Below are 25,266 nucleotides of genomic sequence, written 5' to 3'. Positions count from 1 at the left end.
TCCGTTGCGGAGCACAGGCTCCGGACGCGCAGGCTCAGCGGCCATGGCTCATGGGCCCAGCCGCTCTGCGTCATGCGGGATCTTCCCGGACCGGGGCACAAACCCGCGTCCCCTGCATTGGCAGGTGGACTCTCAACCACTGTGCCACCAGGGAAGCCCATAGTATTGTGTCTTTAATTTAAATTCCACATGTTTATTGTTGACATATAGGAAAGTGATTGACTTTTATATATTAACCTTATATCCTGCAACCTTGCTATAGTTGCTTACTAACTCCAGGAGATTTTTTTTTTTTTTTTGGTCGATTCTTTCAGATTTTCTACATAGATGATCATGTTATCTGTGGACAAAGACAGTTTTATGACTTCTTTCCTGATCTGTATACCTTTTATTTCCTTTTCTTGCCTTATTGCATTAACAAGGATATCCAGTGTGACATTGAAAATGAGTGGTGTGAGGAGACATCCTTGCCTTGTACCTGATCTCAGTGGGAAAGTATCAAGTTTCCCCCCTTTAAGTATAATGTTAGCTGTAAGGTTTCTGTAGATAGTCTTTACCAAATTGAGAAAGTTCCCTTTATTCCTAGTTTTTATCATGGAAATTTTTTTTTATCATGAATGGATTATATATTTTAATGAGCTAATGCTATATGTATTTATGGAAGTAAAACTCAGTTTCATTTTAGTTTTCCTTATTCATTGGTTATTCTTTTACCTTTTCACTTTTACCAGTTGTTAATTTGTGTGTTTCTAGGCTCAGCTTGCCAATCGGAAACAAAAATTAGAGTCTGTGGAGCTATCCAGCCAGTCGGAAATTCAGCACCTGAGCAGTAAGCTGGAGCGGGCCAATGACACCATCTGTGCCAATGAGTTGGAAATAGAGCGCCTCACCATGAGGGTCAATGACTTGGTTGGAACCAATATGACTATTATGCAAGACCAGCAGCAAAAAGAAGAAAAATTGAGGGAATCTGAAAAACTGTTAGAGGTATGTTTTTAAATTGTAATATACTGTAACTGAGGAAATGTGTGTATGTGTGTTTTAAGAGAGACTAATGAACCTGGAACTAGGTTCCAAAATCTATGGTTTCTTCCCTACTCTGTAGCCAATATATATTGATATTAATAACAGGATCAGATATTAATAACAGACCTTATTAATATGGTGCCTGTTATATAACTTACAGTTTGACTCCCTGGCTATGTTTTCTCATGAAATAGAAAAATTTAATAACATCTGACTTTTTTTCTGAGTATTTTTGCAGGTTCTGCAAGAAGAAAAGAGAGAATTGAAGGCAGCTCTTCAGACCCAAGAAAATTTCATGTGTGAGACAAGAATACAAAAGGAGAAGCTACAAGCAAAATTAAAGGCAACTGACACTCAACACACAGTAGAGACCATAAGGTATATTTAATCTTAAATATTATTAATCTTAGCCACAGGGTGGTTTAGCATTAAGCACCATTTTTAATATTGCATATTCATAATTTTGTGTTTGATCATATTATGGGTTTTCTTATTCAGTTTTAATTTCTGAGTTAAAGTTTTATATCTTTAGAAAATATTGTATGATTAGTTTTTTCTGCCTGCAGTTTGGGTCCCCTAACCAAGAGACTCTGATGTTTAGAAAGTTAGGAACCCTTTTGTCAATCCATATCCTTGCCAAAACTGCAAACGTGAAAGGAATTATAGTCTATGTCTCCTGGGAGGCCTCCCTTCCTTGGTAGAACAGATCATGTTTAGTAGCTGCTTATCATCAATACCATCAATAAGCCAACTATTGAGATAGCCCTTTAAAAAAATCCTAAAGTTAATTTTGTTTCTATGTATGAATTGTTGCTCTGAAGTTTGTAATTTAAGTCTGGTGCACATTTCTGTTTTTGTCTGTAACTTTTCAGTTTCTTTAACTCAAGATATCAAGTGTCAACAAGGTGATTTTTGCCATTTTGTCTTTTTCCCTTGAAAAACAGGCCAAATCCCAGTTGAGAAAAGAGTAAACTGTTGCTGACTTTTTTAGAAGCATCATCTCTGCCTCTTTACTCACCCAGTTTTTTGTTTTGTTTTGTTTTTTCGTAAATCAGGAAACAAACTGAAGAGTTCTGAAGAGTTTCATTACCAAAAAGAGTTGGGAAATATGAACTGGCTGTGTTTTGCTTTTGTTTGCAAAGATACAAGGCGTTTAACAGTCCTCCTGTGTCTTCCCGTAGGTCACTGGAGGAGTCTCAGGCAGAAAGGAGGTATGCCTCTCAAGGGCAGGGAGACTTAGAGAATGTGCTCTCCCGACTGGATTTTACCCACAGTGGTGAAGAACTTCTGCAGGCAGAAGTGACTTGTCTGGAAGGCAGGTAGGCAATTACATACATTTCAGAAACACTCAAATTGTTAGAAACTATTTTCAATCATCGTATTGATAAAGTAAGCTAATATAACAAGTGAAAAAAAATTTTTTTCTCTATCATTCACAAATGGCCTAACTTCTTATTTCATTGAGATTAAAGGAGAACTGTAAATCTCAGTTAAAGGAGAACTTCCTAATATTCTTACCACCAAACCTACCAGTCAGCCTGCAATCTGTCTGTGTCCTTAATCTGTTAGAGTGAATGAATCAATGGATGATGTCTGTGCTCCTAAGACTCCACTTAAATACTGATTCTACAGCTTCTCCTTTTCTCTTTTACATCATCAAGTTTTTAATCTCTGCTAAATCATTTCCACTAGTATAAAATATGTTTTAATATTCCTCATCTTGGGAAAAAAATGAAAATCCTCCTTTAATTCTATACCCCTGTCAAGTTACTTCTGTATTTCTCTGCTGTCCTTTAAAACCAAATTCTTCAAAAGGGTTGTGTCTCTATTGACTGACTGTACATCTTCACATTTCTCCTGTGCAGAAGGCCTTCAGTTAGGCAGCCTTTCCCCTCTACCAGCCACATCACTGGAGCTGCTCTTGGGGAGATCTCCCTGGACACATGGTGCTCCTTCCTTCTGTGCTGAAATGCTGTTGATATTTCCTAGTGTGTTGATTGAATCCTGACTTATGCTATACCATGCCCAGCTCACTTGTATCACCATACTGTGAACTTTTTTTGTCAACCTGCTGAATTTGCTGATTGGGAAGAGTTTGATATTTTGTTTAAACGTAAATCATGGTCATTTGTACAGTAGTATTTTCTGCTGTGTAGAAGATAAAAATAAAATAAATAAACTGTTAGCCTTTAGGCAAACAGATAACCAAAAAATTGCCATTTTACCCTTTTAAGTACAGTAATAAGGTTTTTGTCCTATCTTTAAGTAATATATCTTTTATTTCTGTTTTTGCAAACCACTAAATATTTTCTTTACATATTAAATATACATGCATATACACACACAGAGTTTTTGCTTTATTTCTTTCTCACCTTGGAATACTTAAGATATTCTTAGTTGTCATTACTGAGGTATATTTGCATACTTTAGGTTGAATAAAATAAAAGCTTAGTATTCTTATTGATATTAGAACTAATATTTACATTTTTTATCCTGATTTTCCGTTGATTGACTTTTTAGTGATCTTTTACATGTTTTGCTGTGCTCTCAGCAGGCTCTGAAGACTTGCCTCTTGTTTCTGACACACTGCCTCTTGCATTGTGACCTGGGACACTTTAGTCTCTTTAGGCCTCAATTTTCCCGTCTGTAGATAGGACAAGATTATCTGATTTTCTTCTTGCTCTACCTCAGTGTTTGACACACTGTAGTCACATTCTAAGTACCAAATAAATAAGCATTCTAGGATTTTTAGAAATAGGTAAAGTTGGAATAAATGGATACAAATACCAGTGTTCAGTAGTAAAACAAAGACTTTCAAAATTATTTTTCTGTATCAAAAGGCAAGTAGAAAAATGAACCCTTTTAGACAGCTTATTTGTGTTGTTCAGTTTGAACAGAATATTCCCTGAAACAGGAACTGTAGGAATTTAGGTGATTGTTTTTGTGTTGTTGTATTGTAGAGATGGTATTTTTGAACGATAGCTTATCTGGTAAGTTGGCTGTGTGGGTGAAACAACCTAGATAGTTATTAAGCCTGTATTGAACAGTCTGTAACCAAATGATGCAGGGCATAAGGGTATGGTGGGCAAGGTTAGAGGGAGGTAAGAAGTAAAAGACATTATTTTAATCATAGAATTTGTAGTTCGAGAAACATAATATGCACATTAAAGAACCTAAGAGCAATTTAAAGTGAAAATTCTAGAAAATGTCTACATTCAAGCTCTAACAATTGAAAATAGACTGTTTTTAAGGTAATTAAGGAATGAGGGTCAGTGTGGCTCTATCCAGGTAAATGTTGATCTGATTCTTGAAAGGGTGTTGACTATCCATTGCCTGGTAGGAGGGGAAGGTGCTGTGTGGTCAAGGGGATGGTGTGTGAAGAGACAAGAAGTCAGGCTTAGCAAATGGCACGTGGCAGACAGTAAAGCCTAGCAATTTAATGGCAAAAAGACTTTATTAGTAGATATGAGCTGTGAGATAAGAGAGGTATGGTGCCCCTGAGGTTCTTGTATCTGATGAGTGATTGATTCTTAAGTAAGGGTGACAAGTTGGAAACTCTTTGAAGAAGATTCTTTTGGCAGCTGTGTGTAGGATGGGATTGTAATTAAGTTGGTGAAGACTGAGATTATGATGCAGCTCCTGTACAACTAGAGAGAAAAAAACTACCTAAGTTGTTATAATCTTTAGAATTTTGTAACCAGTAATATTCTAAGCAGAGAGAAAGAATATAGGTAAACACAGAACTCAGAAGTATCTCCAGAAGTGTGAACTGGATTTAGCTGCCTCCAGTGATAAGGAAATCGGAAATGAGTTTTATTTTGGGGTGGGAGGTGATGTTTAAGGGTATTTCTTGGACATCAAGAAGGTAGGTTAGATAACTCAATTTGTGGGTTTCAGGGTTTTGTTTTATTTTAAATATGTGACCTTAATTTTGTCATACAGCTTGGAATCTATGAGTACAACATGTAAACAGCTGAGCCAAGAGCTAATGGAAAAATATGAAGAACTGAAGAAGATGGAAGTGCATAACAATGAGTACAGGGCCGAGATTAAGAAGGTAATGGTCCGCATGCCTGGGATCGCAAAGCCCTTTGTGTTTATGGACTGAGCTGTGGGTTGAGAGGTTACAGGAAGTATTTTTAATGAGAGAAAAGTGTAACCCAGAGGCCATTTGATGCTCATGAGTAGAGAGTACCTGGAAGGTGCTTAGGAGAGTGTCTTTCTGTGTCATCCCCAGGGATGCCGTGTAAGTATTTTCAAGATAGTTGAAGCCTGCCCCTTTGAACTCTACAACGTTATTTTAACTTTTTTTTTTTTTTTTTTTTTTCTGTCCGCGGGCCTCTCACTGCCGTGGCCTCTCCCGTTGCGGAGCACAGGCTCCGGACGCGCAGGCTCAGCGGCCATGGCTCACGGGCCCAGCCGCTCCGCGGCACGTGGGATCTTCCCGGCCCGGGGCACGACCCCGTGTCCCCTGCATAGGCAGGCGGACTCTCAACCCCTGTGCCCCCAGGGAAGCCCCTACAACGTTATTTTAACTTTTTTTTTTTTTTTTTCTGTCCGCGGGCCTCTCACTGCCGTGGCCTCTCCCGTTGCGGAGCACAGGCTCCGGACGCGCAGGCTCAGCGGCCATGGCTCACGGGCCCAGCCGCTCCGCGGCACGTGGGATCTTCCCGGCCCGGGGCACGACCCCGTGTCCCCTGCATAGGCAGGCGGACTCTCAACCCCTGTGCCCCCAGGGAAGCCCCTACAACGTTATTTTAACTTTTTTTTTTTTTTTTTCTGTCCGCGGGCCTCTCACTGCCGTGGCCTCTCCCGTTGCGGAGCACAGGCTCCGGACGCGCAGGCTCAGCGGCCATGGCTCACGGGCCCAGCCGCTCCGCGGCACGTGGGATCTTCCCGGCCCGGGGCACGACCCCGTGTCCCCTGCATAGGCAGGCGGACTCTCAACCCCTGTGCCCCCAGGGAAGCCCCTACAACGTTATTTTAACTTTTTTTTTTTTTTTTTCTGTCCGCGGGCCTCTCACTGCCGTGGCCTCTCCCGTTGCGGAGCACAGGCTCCGGACGCGCAGGCTCAGCGGCCATGGCTCACGGGCCCAGCCGCTCCGCGGCACGTGGGATCTTCCCGGCCCGGGGCACGACCCCGTGTCCCCTGCATAGGCAGGCGGACTCTCAACCCCTGTGCCCCCAGGGAAGCCCCTACAACGTTATTTTAACTTTTTTTTTTTTTTTTTCTGTCCGCGGGCCTCTCACTGCCGTGGCCTCTCCCGTTGCGGAGCACAGGCTCCGGACGCGCAGGCTCAGCGGCCATGGCTCACGGGCCCAGCCGCTCCGCGGCACGTGGGATCTTCCCGGCCCGGGGCACGACCCCGTGTCCCCTGCATAGGCAGGCGGACTCTCAACCCCTGTGCCCCCAGGGAAGCCCCTACAACGTTATTTTAACTTTTTTTTTTTTTTTTTCTGTCCGCGGGCCTCTCACTGCCGTGGCCTCTCCCGTTGCGGAGCACAGGCTCCGGACGCGCAGGCTCAGCGGCCATGGCTCACGGGCCCAGCCGCTCCGCGGCACGTGGGATCTTCCCGGCCCGGGGCACGACCCCGTGTCCCCTGCATAGGCAGGCGGACTCTCAACCCCTGTGCCCCCAGGGAAGCCCCTACAACGTTATTTTAACTTTTTTTTTTTTTTTTTCTGTCCGCGGGCCTCTCACTGCCGTGGCCTCTCCCGTTGCGGAGCACAGGCTCCGGACGCGCAGGCTCAGCGGCCATGGCTCACGGGCCCAGCCGCTCCGCGGCACGTGGGATCTTCCCGGCCCGGGGCACGACCCCGTGTCCCCTGCATAGGCAGGCGGACTCTCAACCCCTGTGCCCCCAGGGAAGCCCCTACAACGTTATTTTAACTTTTTTTTTTTTTTTTTCTGTCCGCGGGCCTCTCACTGCCGTGGCCTCTCCCGTTGCGGAGCACAGGCTCCGGACGCGCAGGCTCAGCGGCCATGGCTCACGGGCCCAGCCGCTCCGCGGCACGTGGGATCTTCCCGGCCCGGGGCACGACCCCGTGTCCCCTGCATAGGCAGGCGGACTCTCAACCCCTGTGCCCCCAGGGAAGCCCCTACAACGTTATTTTAACTTTTTTTTTTTTTTTTTCTGTCCGCGGGCCTCTCACTGCCGTGGCCTCTCCCGTTGCGGAGCACAGGCTCCGGACGCGCAGGCTCAGCGGCCATGGCTCACGGGCCCAGCCGCTCCGCGGCACGTGGGATCTTCCCGGCCCGGGGCACGACCCCGTGTCCCCTGCATAGGCAGGCGGACTCTCAACCCCTGTGCCCCCAGGGAAGCCCCTACAACGTTATTTTAACTTTTTTTTTTTTTTTTTCTGTCCGCGGGCCTCTCACTGCCGTGGCCTCTCCCGTTGCGGAGCACAGGCTCCGGACGCGCAGGCTCAGCGGCCATGGCTCACGGGCCCAGCCGCTCCGCGGCACGTGGGATCTTCCCGGCCCGGGGCACGACCCCGTGTCCCCTGCATAGGCAGGCGGACTCTCAACCACTGTGCCACCAGGGAAGCCCCTACAACGTTATTTTAAATGTGCCTTGATGAAAAGTTTTCTAGAAGCTACGCACCTTCTTGCTTGCACAAGCACATGAACATATTATATGAGCTGGCATTTAATATTTTCTTACTGACCAAAGGTGGTGATGGATGTGTATTCTCTTCTGTGCTGTGGGTAGTTATATCCTTATTGGCATTTGAAGTGTGCAGAGTTTGTCTCTATGTTAGTGGGCCCTGGCTGTCCTGTTTGTTGACTCATATTTTTTATTACTTCTTTGAGATTACTTCTAGCCCCTTTCTTCCTCTTGCCTTTCTGTTGTCTTCTGTGGACCAGGAAACTATATAAGCAAATTTTTTAGATTTGCAACTAGAAAAAGAATGAAGGTCACAGGTGCTGTCCTCTAAACAACGTGGCTTCGACTTCGATACTGGTTCTCAGCATTTGAGTAAGACATCTCTCCCTGTTTTGAAATCTAATAGGTAATTGTGGGTATAACTACCTGACCTTCAGTACAGATATGCAGCTTGGTAAATTGCTAATTTTCTGCAGATTTAATCAGGGAAAAATTCATGTCTTGAGGTAAGGTAAAAATTACTTTATTATTATATTTTTCTATCTAACATGTCTTCTCTTAATTTTTAATGCCTTCTATTTCTTTGTAGTTGAAAGAACAGATTTTGCAGGCTGAACAGAGTTACAGTTCTGTACTAGAGGGAATGAAGATGGAGATCTCCCAGCTAACTCGAGAGTTACATCAGCGAGATATCACTATTGCTTCCACCAAAAGTTCTTCCTCTGACATGGAGAATCAACTCAAAGCAGAGATACAAAAGGCAGAAGAAAAAGCAGTAGAGCACAAGGTGAAACTAGAACAAAAATTCTCTTTATTTGAAGTTTTTTTTTTTTTTCTTTTAATTTATTTATTCATTTATTTTTGGCTGCATTGGGTCTTTGTTGCTGTGTGCAGGCTTTCTCTAGTTGTGGTGAGTGGGGGCTACTCTTCATTGCAGTGCGCGGGCTTCTCATTGCAGTGGCTTCTCTTGTTGCGGAGCACAGGTTCTAGGCGTGCGGGCTTCAGTAGTTGTGGCACGTGGGCTCAGTAGTTGTGGCTTGTGGGCTCTAGAGCTCAGGCTCAGTAGTTGTGGCTCATGAGCTTAGTTGCTCTGCGGCATGTGGGATCTTCCCGGACCAGGGCTCGAATCCATGTCCCCTGCATTGGCAGGCGGATTCCCAACCACTGTGCCACCAGGGAAGCCCCTGAAGTTTGTTTCTGAAGATTCAATTTATTAAAGGTATAATTTCCATAGTACTTAATTCAGTAAATTTTTATTAGCCCTCTTCTTCAGGCTAAGAGTAGGCTGGTTAACAAGCAGTCTAGTGGAGATTGGTGGGAGGTGAGAGTAGATGAGACAAGTGAAGAGACCCTCTCTGTGGTGTGTAGGGTGTGTATTGAGGCTGTGCCACGTTCGCTGTGACAGACCAGAGTTCAGACAGGGCGAGTGGTCAGGGATGAGACTGGAAAGCAGTGACCTGCTCCTGAAGGGCCTGCCCACCCTGTGCAGGAGTAAAAGGTCTCTGTGATTGTCGTGTGGAGAATACGTGAGGAGGCAGAGAGACTACTAGGATGCTGTCACAGCAGTGAGACTGTGGCCCGAGCACTGCGCCAGGGAGGCAGAGGGAAATGGATGCATTCTGGAGAAAATCGACTGGGCTTTGTATTTGATTGGGCCAGGAGAATGAGTTAGACAGAGTTAGGAAAAGATGTCACTCAGCATTCTGGCTTGGGCAACTGAATAGGAAGTGATGCTCTTTAGTGAAATACAGAAAAGATAGGGAGCAGGTTTGAGGAGGATAATGAGTTTGTATAAAGGGTACATAAAATAGGCAAACTATAAATAGGATTTCCATATGGAAATATCTAGTAGTCAATTCCACAGAAGGCCTGGAGTTCAAGATTAAAATCAAGGTAAGACATTTAGCTGTGGAAATCTTTGCATGAAGTTGGCATTTGAAACCCTGAGAGACTTTGATATTATAGCGGGAAGGCATAGAGTATGAAGAGGGGAGACTTGCACCAAACTTAGGAATCTACTCATTTAGGGTAAAAAGGTGTTGGAATGGAGCTAAAAAGAAAAGTAGCAATGAGGAAGGAAATCAGGTAGTTTTCACAAAGGAAGCAGGAAGGCAGGGAAGGAAGGAATCTTTTCAGGTAGGAATGGCTAAGCAGAAAAGCTAAGGAGAATGAGGACTGAAAATAAGGTTTACTACCTTGTGAAAGGAGTGTAGTCCACAAGATGCTGGGGGTGGAGGCCAGTAAGAGGAGTGCTGGGGGTTACCAGTGCCTGATTCATCTTCTTAGAATAGTATTCTAATTGCACGCATATGAATTCATGTTGAAACACCTTTTCAACAACCTTTCAGAAGGTATTTATATATATGAATGAAGAATGTGACCTCGCCTAATGAAAATTACATGTGGAAAAATTTTATAATATGTGTTTGATTTATTTGTTACATTTATTTGTTTTTTGCTTTTCCCTTCTCAGGAGATTTTGGCTCAGTTGGAGTCACTCAAGTTAGAAAATCATCGTCTTTCTGAAATGGTGATGAAATTAGAATTGGGTTTACATGAGGTACATAAATAGAAACTTAAGTTTTTCTACTATGCAAGCCTTTAAAGAAATCACTTTGTAAATTCTGATATTGTAAAGAGAAAGTTAAGATCAAACTATGAAATGCTCCTTCTGCAAAAACTTTCTCAAATGAAAAGAAGTCAAGACAGTGATGGTAGTGAGCAAAATATGACTTTCCATTCCAGCAGTTGGAAGATTTAAAAAACTATTATGTTTGTGATAAAATACATAAGGTGTTCTTAATAGGGAGAATGTATGTAAAGGGCTTGGCATAGTGTCTGGCATTTAGTAAATACACAATAAATGTTTAATGCTGTTAGTATTATTACTGAAATTATTGTGTTCACAATATCTTTTCATTATAAAGTATATGATCTTTTAAATAGTTTGGTTTTAATTATATTTCTACAAGATATAGTTCATTTCATCAAATATTCTAGAATCTTTTATGTTCAAAGTATTTTAGTAGACAATGTAATGGACACAAAAATGAATTAAGATAAGATTCTTGCCTTTACAAGATTGAGGGTAATCTAGTAGGGAGGATAAGAAATGTAAACAAACTGCTGTGAAACCAGGGAACATGATCAGCTAACAGTGAGTTATAAACTGTGTGGATGCTCTTTGAACTATTTTGTTATAAAATCTATATAATTTTCAAAATGACCCATCTGTTCTGACCCATCTTTTCTTGATGTAGGTCAAATGCCCAGAGATTGTAGAAATTCTTTTTTTCTGTATTTCCAGAGAGTGTGTGCCTCCAAAGATCCATGGTCACACAATGCCCCTATTTGCTCCTAAGTAGTTTTAGTTCCACACTCATGGATTATGGAGGCTGAGTGGAAGAACATGCAAAAAACTACATGAATACGTTATTTCAGCTAAAAGAAAATACGGGGGACCATTTTTATAATATTTTGAGAGGGTGAGACTCTCTTAGCATCACAAAACCGTAAAGAATTTTACAACATAAGGAATTTTACAACATAAAAACATAAAATTTCTGGATGACAAAAGACCCCATTAAAAAAGATTAATAGACTAGAGGAAAACAATCTATTAACAGATAAAAGGTTAATATAAAATATTAATATATAAAGATTTCCTGTAAAGATAATAAAAAGATTGGAATCCAGTAGAAAAATGGGTAAAGGACATAAATAGTTAATTCATAGAAGTAATGCAAAAATCCAGTAATGAAGAAAAGCAGTTACACCCCTCTAATAATCAAAACAAAAGAAATAAATATTCTTTTGTTTATTGGCTTGACAGTGATTTATTAAATCCAGTATAGCCAGTGTTGGCAGGGATATAGAGGAATAGGCTCTTCAGTGGTCTGTTAATGAGAAAGTGAATTGACATAGCTATTCTAGAGGGCAATTTAGCAATATCCATTAAACTGTATGTAAATACATGTAGCCTATAAAGTCCTGAGTCATGTGCTTTTCTGATTTTGATCATCATTGTTTTCCAGAAAGGTCATATCAGTTTGCATTCCCAAAGAACCCATCCTGTAGGAGCAAAGGCATAAAAATGGTCATTTCAGTGTTGTTTGCAATATCCAAAATTTTGAAAAAAACTAAATGTTAATCTATAGAGGGATGGTTAATCATGACTTCCTATACTAGGAAATATTATGCCATCATTTAAGGTGGCAGATGAATGGGCACATCTAATCTTGCTCCCTCCCCAAATCCCTCTAAAACTATAATGAAAGGATTTTTTTTTTTTTTTTTTAAAGCACAAACCTACAAGGATGGAAAAAGTGGGAGAGGAGACAACAGCTAAACATTTTGTAAGGGGGGAGATGGAAGGAAGGAAGGAAGGGAGGGAGGGAGGGAAGGAGGGAAGGAGGGAGGGAAATGACTTTATATGCCCTGATTTAACCCAATACTAAGCTAGTGGTGGAGAAAACCTAGAACCAGTCTGATTTGCACCACAGAATCTTCAGAAGGCTCAGGATTTGGCATTAGCTGATTGACAGAATCTTATCTTATGCAGTGATTACCTATTCATATTGAAGAGTTGGGAACTCTCAGGGGTGCGTAAGCCAAACTATGACCAGAGAATCTGTTCAGCTTAATATCTCCTTGAAACCTCTATCTAACAGTGGTGATAATGTCCTTTCTTTACACAGCAAGGTGTGTGCTTGCTATGCACTTTTTATATTACCTTCCACATTCATCTGTAATTGTTGATAATAAAATAATAAATTTGAGAAAAATTTAAAAGATGCCTGCCTGGCAAAAGCAAACATTATCTTCTTTTAAAAAGTATATTTAATAACATCAGACATCAAACTCTGGCTGGTGAGAATCCTGTTAGCAGTTTATACTTCTCCGGTTTTGAAGTTACGCACAGTGTAAACATGGTGTACATATTAAGAACAATTATTAGAAAGTGCCGTTTTGCATTTTACCATGGAGGAAGGTGATGTTACTTTTACAAATTAATATTTTAGTTAAATAATTGTTTTAATAAAAGTATCTAATTATCTTAATAGTAAAAGCAATAGCTCTGATAAAGTATTTACCACAGTAAAAAAAAAAATTGACAGTAGTTTATAGTTTAACTCCTAAGTCCTGCAAATTTTTTTTTTTGAGATTTTAGCATTTTGTAACTTACTGTCACTGCTAGAACAGATAGTTAAACGGTTGTATTTTAAGATTTACTTTTTTGTTAGGTAAATTGTTTGTCAAACCACTGATTACCAGCTTATTTTCGGAAAGTTCTTTATAGAAAAGACCAAGCTAAACATTGAATTAAATTCCAAAGAAGATAACCATAATGTTTCAGAATGCTAATGAAAATATTTTGTCATTAGAAGAAAATGGTCCAGACCTCTGTTTTTTTAGGTACTGTATTACCAGGAAACACCTAGAATTGAAGAACAATAAATAATCACAGAATTCAGACCAGATCAGAGTAGTCATACCTACCTTATCCTTGAATACTACCTTATCATGTCCAAATTTATTTCACATACCAGAATAGGTGCCAACATTATGTAAAACTCTTTAAGACCAGAGAGTTTTTTTATTTAAAAGTTGTCCCTGCCAGCCAGAATTCCTTTCCAGAGACTTATGTCCAAATTTCTTTCTTTGAAATAGGTCTCTTGATTTTCTTCCACAGGTATTCTGGGGCTATTCAACCTTCTCTTTCCTTTTTTTTTTTTTTTTTAATCAGTAGCTTTTTTTTTTTAAGTTAAAGCGTAGTTGTATAATTGTATAGTTGCAATATTATATTAAAGTGTACAACATGATTCAGTATTTTTATAGATTATAGCCCATTTAGAGTTATTGTAAAATAATGGCTTTATTCCCTGTGCTGTACAATATGTCCTTGTGGCTTATTTATTTATACATATACATGCATTTGTACCTCTTAAACCCCTACCCCTATCTGGTCGCCCCCCCCTCCCCATTGGTAAACCACTAGTTTGTTCTGTTTCTGTTTTGTAATATTCATTTGTTTGTTTTATTTTTTAGATTCCACATCTAAGTGATAACATACAGTATCTGGATTTCTCTTTCTGACTTATTTCACTGAGCTCAACGTTCTCTTTCTTGAGGAAGAATCCATGGCTGCTATTTTCTTTCTTTTTCCCTGTTTTTGATTCTCATCCGTAGCTTTCTTCCATCCTAGTTCCAGCTTTCCTCCAGTTCCTTGGATATTCCTTGGCACATCAGGGAAGCCCATTGTGCTCCTCGTTTTCTGCCTCTATTTACTGTAAGAAACAGAACGTTGTTTCTCTTTTAGGGGACCAAAACCAAATCTTCACTTTTTCCTGAGTAAAGCCATAGATTAACTAGTCACAGCTGAAAGTAATTTTCCAACAGCAATATCACAGATTACAAGTTATTCTTGTATAAAGTAAGTGACTCTAGTATTCTTTTTTATTAGGCAAAAGAGGTTTCACTAGCAGACCTCCAGGAGAATTATATTGAGGCATTAAATAAATTAGTGTCTGAAAATCAACAACTACAGAAAGATTTGATGGATACCAAAGCTCAGCTGGAGATTTCTACTCAGATTTGCAAAAAAAAACAGGACAGGACCTTTAAACCAACACACAGCAGAGTACCTGAGTTCAAGAACATGGAGTTCAAGTAAAATTTCTTCATAGTTTATTTAAAATATATATCTTTATAATATAATTCTCATTTCTTTGAGAATAATTTCCAATTTACAGAAAGTAAACCTTTGTCAAAGGACTCTGTTTAATCCTGAAGTACACAGTGCACAAGTAAAGCTGTTAGGTTAAGAGGTGCAGGGGTTCTAAGCACTTTCATTGAGGCTTCTGGATGTAGGTGTAAATGGCAGCCTGTTCCACTGAGCCTCCTCATGCCGCCTCCTACCTCTCCAGCCCCACTTGCCCCATAAGAAGTAGAAGTTGGCTTTTTGTAAAAAGCTTCTTTTGTATTTTTGGTCAACTAATGATAGACTGTTACCTAAGAAGTCAGCATTCAGTGAAAAACCACCTGGCTTCAGCTCCTACGGTACGGTTTACACGTTTTCCTACCGGGAGCCTTTGCTGACACCCTCACCCCCACTCCCACCTCTTCCCCAGATGAAGATAAGGGCCTTCTCTCTGCACAGTGCTTCCCTCTATCCTAAGCACCAACCACACGGGGTCACCCTGGCAGCTTGCTTATCTTCCTTGCTGTATTGTGTGTGGGGGGCGGGCCTGGCAGCTTGCTTATCTTCCTTGCTGTATTGTGTGTGGGGGGCGGGGGCCTGGCGGTGGGGATCGGGGATTGGGGCCGGAGTGAGGGAAAGACCATCTGGTCGGAGCTGGCTGCTCATTTGGTAAATTACAGCCTTCTTAGCCTGGTCCTGTGAGTTTAAGTGAACTTCAACAACAAGTATGTTTTAAAAGAGGAAAGTTGCTACAATGTTTATCTGTTTGATTTTCTAATCTGCTATCCAGGCCAACCAGTGGCCAGCGCAAGCATGATGGGATGGAGGCTGAGCACTACAAAGCAGGTCTTCATTCTACGCAAGGACAAGCGTTGGATAGCATAGAGCCTGTGTCCAGGGGCCTCAGCCCCCCGAGTCATCAGATCAGCCCTTGCTGCTCCACCATCTCTCTGCCTTCTAACTTTCTGTGCAAAACTCACTCTCTGCCTTCAGTGCTAGATACAAATGAAACCAATTTTTCTGACACTGTCTCTGAAAGTATAAATGACCAAGAAGACTTTATATATTCGGTATGGAGACTTGCTGAGCTTACTAGTGTATTAAGTTTATTTAGTTTGATTTTATTTTTTATTTTAAGGAGGAGCAGTATTCCCCCCCGCCACCCCCCTTACTGGTTCTCTCTCTTTAAGCAGCCTTTATTATCCTCAGTTATTTCTGTCTTAAGGTTTTGCTTGTGAAGACACTGTTGGCCACGACTACTTTTCAAAATGGATCTTAAGAAATATAACATAAGTTATAGGTATTCATTTCTTTTTAGCCTGAATGGGAAATTCCATTCCTGCCTTTTTCAGAGAGGGTCAATTTTGTGTTGGGATGATTGGTTCAAGGAATATCTCTGCCTGCCAAGATAGTCCTGGGGCATAGACAGTGGGGAAGGAGAAAAGGAACGGTTGGAAAGGGAAAGAGGTGGGTAGAGGCGAGGGAAGGAGTCGCATCTGACGTGTCTAGAACATGGACTGGGTGCCACACAGTGGTGGCCCTGGTGTCAGAGGCTGCCTTTCCACGTGGACTGGCCCCTTGTTCTCGCAGCTGCTGTGAGGACTCCACTCCACCATCTTTTCTTTACCTTCTGTGCTGAAGCACTCGCCTCTGGCCATTCATTCCCATCAACCTCCCGTGGTCGTGTACCTGAGAAAGTTCAGTATTTTTGACTTTTTAATGTGCCAACAAGTCCATGGGAAGGTTTTCTTTTAGTTGTCAAAATATATGTAATATATGTATTTCTGAAATCCAAAAAAGTCCTGACAACTAACTTTCTTCCTAAGTTTGTCAGCAAAACTTATTTGGCACTGAAACCTCACCTGGCCTGAACTGAACTGATGTGATAGTATGTATAGACTTTATTGATCCCACTTAGCATTTTACTTCAGAAATATCAATGTGTTTGATTATGGGAGTTACCTCTGACCCCTCATGAGTCTGTATTTGCGAATTCATCTACTCACTAAACTGTTTGTAATCCCTGAGCAGTACTCATGAGCACTTCCACAGTGATTCGTGAACGTGTGCAGAGGTGCACAAAATTTGAGTCACTGGACTTGCATGTTTCCACCTGAGGTCAGTCAAGGTGGCACTTTGCCCTCTTGTTTCAGCTCTTGTGCTGAGTTGAGATACCCAGAGGATGGAGCCCCTGGGGGACAGCACAGTGCAGTGTAAGAAGCTCGGATGCTGGCGTTGAACAGGGTTTGAACCCCAACTCTGGCACCCTTTAGTGGGGTGGCCTTGGGCAGGTCACTAAACACTCTCAACCATGTTTTCTCTTTTGTAAAATAAAGAAAATAGAATCTACTGGTTGAGTTGTTTTTAGGAGTTAGGATTATAGTCTATGTGAAGTGTGTGTGTGTGTGTGTGTGTTTCCCATAAGAACAGTGTTTCAATATTCATTAATTCAGTGTTTGAGATGACTTTCATAGAAAATAACTACTGCAAATGAGGATTGACTGAATTTGGTACATGTGACCTTTCTAAAATCTAAATTCTGAAACCAGTGGTTTCAGATAAGGCACTGTGGACTCAAAATTTGGAAGAAGGAAAGTATTGATTTTAACTGATATCTAATTTATTATAGGTAGCTTTTCTATGCTTTAAAACAAAAGTAACATTCAGATTTTAAAAGTGTGTTTGAAATAATAGGCATTAAGTATTTCTCTTCTGGGGTATAGAAGGATATACAAATGCTTTCAGAGGAAAGCATTTTTTAAAACATCACCTTTTAATATTGCTAGTTAGAAAATATCATGAATAATATGTCTTAGAAATATACTATTCAACTTATGTGTGTCAAAATGTGTTTCTCTTCTAGTGTCCCTTGCCTCTGTCTCCTCTTGGTTCAATAGCCACAAGATTTTTGGAAGAGGAGGAACTGAGGTCTCATCACATTCTAGAGCGCCTGGATGCGCATATTGAAGAACTAAAAAGAGAGAGTGAAAAGACAGTGAAACAATTCACAGCCCTAAAGTAGCCTCTTAAAAAATCACAAACTTGGAAATAAAAATAAACACTGAAGAGTTACTGTCATCATGAAGTAGCGGCTCTTTGAAAGGCTGAACATACAGACACACCATAAAAATGAGATGCACTAATAAAGCTGCCATGAGGACTCTGAGAAACTGATATCAGCTCTAAGGTGTTTTCACTGCACTGGTTTGTTCGAAGGACTTTTTCCAGCAATAACTTGTAAATAAACCACTTTGCTAGACTTTTTCTCATGTTAATATTTATTATCGTAAAGTGATACTTTCTCATGCTGACTTAAATGTGAATAGCTGTAAAAAAAAAATGTGAAGAGCTGTAGACTAACTAAAGATTTTATGATTCGTGTTGAAAATAAAGTAACTATAGGAACTTCCTCTGAGAGCAGTAGCGTTGTATGTAGTGGAAGCATGGATCTCGGACTCAGAGTGATCCAGGTTGGTATACTGGTTTTGCTTCTCATTAGCCAGTTGGGCTGGTAATGTGTGAGGTTGGGCCGAAGTGTGTAAAGGGGCTGAAGGACTTTGACAGGAAGCCTTCTCTTGCTCAAAACACAGGGGGAGGAGAGAGGTGGGGGTGGAGCCTGGGGCTGGGTTAGTGTGGGTGCCTGGGCACGCGGTGGAAATCTTGGTATCTGCATTTCTGAGGAGAGGTTTAAAGGGGAGATGGAGCTTTCAAGGTGCAGGGGCATTTGAAGCCACGGAGAGCTGAGGAGGAGGAGGGCAAGGAGAGAGAAGAGCAGAGCTTAGAACTTGGCCGCCCTGAAGGACACTGGCACAAGAGCATCATGCGATTAGATCCAGCAGAGGAGCTGGAATGTGCGACTAGAGACCAGAAGGTGAGGTGTAGGGCTCTTGCCGCCAAGGATGGGGCTTCTGTGATCTGACCCTCTCGGTGGATCTTTCCCGTCGGCATGGAAACATCCTGTTATTCTTTCTTTAAAGCAAAACAAAACCTCGGTCCCATATCCTCCCTATGTACTGCTGCATACATTTGCTCCCCTTCACGCAGACACCTCTGGTGAGAATTGTCTGCAGTGACTGTTCCCGTTGTCTGCCTAACCCTCTCCATCCCCACTTCGCTCCCTGCCATGAAACTGCTCTCCTGCTCTAGAGGTTGCCAGTGACCTCCTTAGTCCTGAGCATCATTTCACACACTTGGCCCCTCCCTCTTTCGCTCCTGGCTTCTCTGACCTGACACTCCTGCCCACTGGCCACTCCATCTCATTCTACTCTTGTGGCTTTTCCTCTTCTAAAGGGCCCCCCTAGGACTTCCATGTGGGTTTTCTCACTCAGCATGCTCTTCCCTAGACTGTTCCATTCAACTTCAAGCTTTTAGTACCATCTGTTGGCCAGTGACCCCTGCATTCAGAACTGATCTTGGACCTCTCCCCAGAGCTGCTGCCTTACATGTTGAACTGCTTATGGAATATCTTCACTTGAATGTCTGATAAGCATCTCAGGTTGAACATTTCCAAGAGAGAACTCTTGATCCTCCCTCTTGCTTAGATTCCGTGTCAGGACAGCGTCATGTGTGCCAATTGCTAGCAGTTATACTTAATTCCTTCCTACCCACACGTCTGTATCCAAGCCATCGGGAGGTCCTGTCCATGCTGCCGCCTATCTCAGGTCCAACCATTTCTCTCCTCATGGCTGCCACCCAGTCACTCACCTGGGTTCTGGCAGTAGCCTCCTAATTGGTACGACGACTCCTACTCTTGACCCCAATAATTCATTCTCCACAGCGCCTCCGCCTCCGGAGATATCCTTTAGAAATGTAAGTTAAACACCATCAAGCCCTCAAAGGCTCCTTACTGCTCTCAGTTTAAATCTGAATTGCTTGTCATCACCTACAAGGCCCTCGGTACTCGTGTCCGCCTCTGTCACCCATGGCATCATCGTCCTTCCCTCGTGCTCCAGCCACGCTGGCCTCCTTTCTGCCTCTTGAGTGCTGCCAGCTGTAACCTGTGAGGGTTGCTGCGCTTGCCGTTTACCTGGTGTCCCTTTCTCTCACCGCGCCAGCTATGTGCACTTTCTTCAAAGCCTCCCTGACTGATGTCTCCAAAACCCGCTTCTCCCAGCTTCCCTCGCTCCCTGCCCTGAGTTATTTCCTTCATAGTACTCGCCACTCTGCAGTCATTTTGTTACTTGATTTATGTTTTTATTGTCTATTCTGCCTTTAGAATTAAGCTCCTTGAGGGGAAGGACTTGGCAATCTGGTGGGGCCCTCATCTGTCCACACAAGCCCAGCACTTGGAGGTGCTCAGTTCAAAGAGCAGTGAATAAATGTCCTTCCTCAGAGGCAACACATTTTCCCTGTGAGCCTTTGTGCACGCCGTCCCTTCAGCCAGCCCCTCTTCCCACACGCTCCCACCCCCACATTCCCACATCCCCCGTGCCCTTAGTACCTCCACTGGCAAGGCTTTCGTACATCCCAGGAGGAGTTCCTCCTCGTTTCTCACAGCGCCCTGTGTGTGCGTCTCTCAAAGCGCTGAGCACCCTGTGCTTCCTCTTAGAATTTCTGTCTCTCCCACTGAACCGAAAACTCCTCAAAAGCAGGGGCTGTCCTCAGTCAGCAGGCTGCCTAACACATAATAGATACTAAGCAAACATGAGGTGGGTGAAAATCACCACCATTCTAGCTTTCATTGTACTGACCTCTAAAACGGGGATAATACTTCATGGGGTTGAGAGGATTTACTGAAAAGGTATTTCTGGGAGGGCTTTGTAGACTCTGAAAATACCGTACCAGTGCGGACTGGTGTGAGGAGAGTCTGAGTTTCAGACTGTCCCAAGCTTCCACTTAGAATATATAGGGTACAACCCCTGCTTCTGGAATGCTCATAGTACTTGTTGACTAGGAGGAACAATGGCAGACTGTAGTCACTGGAAGCACTTAAGGAATCATGAGGTGCTATGTATTTCCTTAAATTTATACTGTATTGTTTAAAGTTGAAGTTGTTAATGATTGTCTGAATTTGTCAGAACATTTGATTGTAATTTCATCTCTCAACTTCATTCTTCAAAAAGATATGCCAGGGGTTTCCCTGGTGGCGCAGTGGTTGAGAGTCTGCCTGCCGATGCAGGGGACACGGGTTCGTGCCCCTGTCCGGGAGGATCCCACATGCCGCGGAGCGGCTGGGCCCTTGAGCCATGGCCGCTGAGCCTGCACGTCCGGAGCCTGTGCTCTGCAACGGGAGAGGCCGCAGCAGTGGGAGGCCCGCGTACCGCAAAAAAAAAAAAAAGATATGCCAAATATTAAAATGTGTCAAAATTCAATTTGAGTTAGATTCTTCATATACAATACATTTTACAAAACCTCTCGGTGATCAGGGTGCCCAAATTAGCTGAAAAGATAAGGGTGCTGTTGTCTACTTTTGGGTTTTTGGATGATGTTTTGTTGGGTGAGTTATTCTCCTTGGCCTGGATTCTAGTGAAGTTGTGTTTGGATTTCTACACAGATTTTAGCCGAAGAAGACACAGATGAGTTCCCACTATGGGATGGACGTGACCTTCCCATGGAGCCTCATTTGATTTCAACAAGTCTAGGAGGCAGTGAGTGTCATTGTCCCATGTGACAGGGAGGATTTAAGTGGCTTGCCCAGGGTCCCAAAGCCCCAGCTCTTTCTAGCAGCGCCTGGGGATAGAGAGTGTGGACTCTGCAGGCACACAACCCTAGCTCTGCCACTTATTAGCCCTGTGACCTTGAGCAAAATAATTAACCTCTCCATGACTTCATTTTCTCATCTGTAATGTGGGGGAAATAAAAATTGTACTTACCTCATAGGATTTGTGAAGATAAGTATTTGTAAAGCACTTAGAACAGTGCCTGGCCTAGTAAACATGGAAGTATCTTGTTGAATAGAAACAATACAATGCTATGTGTTTCTATTATGTCTGCTTAGCTGCAAAAAATTCTACCTTCCTTTTCATACACAGACATGTAACACCTGGTAAACTATAGGTGATGGTTGTCTGTTTGCAAAATATCCTTGAGTCCAGAACCTAAACGTTACACGTGAGAAAAATAACTAGAAGATAAGCTCTACCTGTCATTGGGAACGTATATTAAGCAAACAGATGTCATGCATGGCGTTTCATGAAGTGCACAACATGAGGTGCAGAATGGCAAGGTTAGAAAAAGAAATGTGTTGACTTGTTCTAGAAACAGCTTGAAATAGTATACAAAAATGCTTTAAAAAGGAACTAACAGTGGGGTTGGGCCAAAGGACAGATGAGGGCTATAAATGCTGGTCACAAACAGCTAGTCCAGTCCAGTTGCCAGAGGCAGGCAGCAATGCTGCTCTGATCTTCTTAAGGGCCAGAGTAGAGAAGAAAACATTATTACTTACTTAAGTACATAATTAAATTATTGTTTATTAATTAATTATTACAAAATCAAAACACCATGGGTTCAAGAGAAGCACTCTCTTTCTCAGTGTGTATATGAGCCGTCGGAGCGGGACATAGCATTTTTGTAACTGACTAATAAGAGGATCGGTACAACTTCCTTACCGGGGGCTTCAGTGTGGAATGCTGGCGTAAGGCTGAAGTGCAGTTCAGAGGAACCGGTTCTCAGAAGTCCCCAGCATGACGGTGTGAAGCTCTCATGGCCTGGCTTGATCAAAGGGGAACATTTAGAGGAATGATGGACTGCAATCATCTCTGAAAGCAATCTTCTATAAAAGCTATTTCTCCACAGTGCGACTTTAGTAACTTTAACAACACGGTTCACTCTTTCTCTCTGTGGGAGCTTAGAATTTGGGAAACTTATGTTGCCCATTAAGGCCACGTCCAAATGATTTGACAATACAATCAGAAGTAGGTTTATACTCCTCTTATGAAAAGAAGGAACCTAGTCAAGGCAAAGCTTGAATGGTGGAAAGTCCAGGAATTTCCTTATACTAAATGCAGGTTCCCATAGTTCCCACCAGACTCTCAAAGATATCTGTGAGACAAAAATAGATTAAGAACCACAACTTTAGGGGCTGGAATTCTCCCAGAATGGTGATCTGTTTCCTGGGGAGAGATACAAAATTGGAGGAGCCCAACAAATTCCTATTGGGGCTGAGTTTTAAAGTGCAGTTGAATAGTCATGAAAAATTCAAGCTTTTCAATAATAAAAAGACAAATAACTCAATTTAAAAGAGGGGGAAAGATCTGAAGGAACATTTCTCTAAAGAAGTTATACAAATGGCTAATAAGCACATGAAAAGATGCTCTCAGGGAAATGCAACTCAAAACCCTTCACACCCACGTGTAATAAAAAAAAGATGGAACATAACAAATGTTGACAAGGATGTGGAGAAATTGGAATACTCATACATTGCCGATGGGAATGTAAAATGGTTGTTACTTTGGAAAACAATTTGGCAGTTCCTCAGAAATTTAAATTTAGATTTACCATATTACCCAGCAATACCGAGCCTAGGTATATACCCAAGATCAGTGAAAACATATGTCCAAAGGGTTGCACACTAATGTTCATAGCGACATTATTCATAATAGCCCCCAAATGGATAAAACATAAATGTCCACCAACTGGTGAATGGGTAAACAAAATATGGTATATCTATACAATGGAATATTGTTTGGGAAGAAAAAGGAATGAAGTACTGATGCTACAATATGGGTGAAACCTGAAAGCATTAGGCTAAGTGAAAGAAGCCAGTCACAAAAGAACACATATGTGTGATTCCATTTATTTGAAAAGTCCATGATGTGCAAATCTGTAGAGACAGAAAGTAGTTGCTGGTTGCCTTGGGCTGGGGGGTATGGCAGGATTGGGAGTGAAGACTAAAGGGTAAGGGTTACTTTGGGGGTTATGAAAATGTTCAAAAATATGATTGTGGTGATGGCTGCACAACTCTGCATATAGCACAACTCTGAATATAGCACAACTGAAAGCCATTGAACTGTACACTTTAAATGGTTGACTTATATGGCATGTGAATTATATTTTAACAAAGCTCTTTCCGAAAAAAGCCTCTGATGCACAGCAACACCTAAAAAAAGTCAAGTTTATATTCAGAAAACATTACAGCACATACAGCACATGCTATTCTAAAATTTCATATTTTCCACTTTCACACTCGGGAGTAACAGTGGCACCCCTCTTTAGAGGGTGATGATCAAGCTCTGAATAACTGCTTGTGTGTGGGCAAGATTACACACTGAGACACTGTGGGTAAGGGCTTTGCCGGGATCTGGGTCACCGAGGTCTCCTGCTCTCCCCGCAGTGGAGCGCAGGCTTCTGCTGCCACTAGTGGGACAGCTTCCAGGAAGGCTGAGGGCCCTGGCAGCAACGTCCGTGGTCACCAACCACACAGAGTGTCTTGGCCAAGTATATTGTCTGGAGGGGCTATGGGAATGCTCGGCGCTCTCTCAGTGGTTAGAGGAGGGCTGTTTACAAAACGTTTTAGATGGAGTTCCAGACCACTGCTGGGAAGTGTGGGAATACGAGACTGTGCCCTAAGACTGCTTGGCCAGTCCCCAGTGTCTTTACAAGCATGACAGCAAAACAGAGGAAGAAAAGCCAGGTACACGCCATATACCCGCTCATTTCTTCAGCTAGGGGATAGAAGATCAACTAGGACACCGGTCGACACCCCTTTGCCCGGTGCTGTTATGGACCCGCCATGATCTGGGAGGCATCCGGTGTGGATAAGCTGGCTGCTAGCTCTGGGAGCTGTCCTGAGGCCCGAAGCACTGGCTTGGGGAAGTGGCATGGGCCTCTCGCTGGGCCATCTCTTGGATGTGTCTTGCCCCTGATGTGTAATATGGACTAAAACAACTCTCCAGTCTGAGTCTTTCTTCAACCTAGGACATGCATTTCAGATCCTCAGCCTAAAATTAAATGCCAAAAACAAGGCGACAAGTGTCTTCTACCAGTTAGTCCCTTCAGCCGTGGCTGAGCACAGCCCTTGCTCCCAGCAGGAGCATGTGCTACAATGTGCAGGTCCCCGTGTAACCCGACAGAGTGGTGGCTGAGGCAGAAGCCCTGTGGCTTCCCTAGTGATTCTCCTCTGGGCTGACAGGCGCCTCAGCCCAGCATGGAACGCTGGCAGCAGCCTGTTCATATTAATAAGAGTTGGACCGTGAGCAAAGAATGGGGAAGGTTCTAGACGGGTGATGTGTCCAACCTGCTACCTCCTGCATGAGCTACTGCTTGTGGACTAAGAAGGCTTCCCCTGATCTCTTTAATTTGCTTCAAAAGTTTTAACACTAACACATGGTTTAGCAACACCACTCAATTCCAGTATATTCCCAGGTTAAGTCATTCCTTAAATCCACATTTCTCAAACTGTGTTCCAGACACCTGAAATTTTTCAAAATGTTAATAAGAGCTCCTTAGAAATGTACCAAAGCAGAATGGGAAAGCCTGCATGTCATCCCCCCCAGAGCGGATGGAACTGGGAGAGCTGCCTCTCTTCCTCCCACTGGCCATGACCCCTGCATCCCTCTCCCTGATGGTCTCCCCTGTGCTTTCCAAATCACTGGGAGCTGGGGGTCTTAGGCACTTAGACGTCCTTAACATTTTGTGTGCCAGGGACTTCTTTGGCAGAGTGATGAAGCCTATGAACCCCTCAGAATAGTGACTAAGTCCACAAAATGAAATATAGAATGTTAAAAAGAAAACCAGGGCTTCCCTGGTGGCGCAGTGGTTAAGAATCTGCCTGCCAATGCAGGGGACACGGGTTCGAGCCCTGGTCTGGGAAGATCCCACATGCTGCGGAGCAACCAAGCCCGTGAGCCACAACTACTGAGGCTGTGCATCTGGAGCCTGTGCTCCACAACGGGAGAGGCCGTGACAGTGACAGGCCCGTGCACCGTGATGAAGAGTGGCCTCTGCTCGCTGCAACTGGAGAAAGCCCTCGCACAGAAACGAAGACCCAACGC

At 42.9% G+C, this 25,266-nt stretch overlaps 1 protein-coding gene across 4 annotated transcripts in view; it reads left to right on the top strand.

The window, feature by feature from the left end:
* Positions 1-17,595, top strand: part of CEP63 (centrosomal protein 63) — a 78,873-nt gene extending 61,278 nt beyond the window's left edge. The window contains exons 7-15 of one of the 4 annotated variants that reach the window (XM_007457547.1): positions 754-987; positions 1,265-1,404; positions 2,208-2,345; positions 4,969-5,083; positions 8,225-8,422; positions 10,109-10,195; positions 14,099-14,304; positions 15,126-15,405; positions 17,199-17,593. In XM_007457547.1, coding sequence (XP_007457609.1) covers positions 754-987; positions 1,265-1,404; positions 2,208-2,345; positions 4,969-5,083; positions 8,225-8,422; positions 10,109-10,195; positions 14,099-14,304; positions 15,126-15,405; positions 17,199-17,357 — 1,557 coding nt within the window. In that variant the 3' untranslated portion in view covers positions 17,358-17,593. Of the gene's footprint in view, positions 1-753; positions 988-1,264; positions 1,405-2,207; positions 2,346-4,968; positions 5,084-8,224; positions 8,423-10,108; positions 10,196-14,098; positions 14,305-15,125; positions 15,406-17,194 lie in introns of all 4 variants that reach the window. The other 3 variants (XM_007457548.1, XM_007457549.1, XM_007457550.1) reach the window with 3 other exon arrangements.
* Positions 17,596-25,266: the final 7,671 nt, after the last annotated feature.

Source organism: Lipotes vexillifer, unplaced genomic scaffold, assembly GCF_000442215.2.
Source record: "Lipotes vexillifer unplaced genomic scaffold, Lipotes_vexillifer_v1.1 scaffold86, whole genome shotgun sequence".
NCBI lineage: Eukaryota > Metazoa > Chordata > Mammalia > Artiodactyla > Lipotidae > Lipotes > Lipotes vexillifer.
The sequence above is the reverse complement of the archived record's forward strand: the minus strand, read 5'-3'. Positions and strand labels throughout refer to the sequence as shown.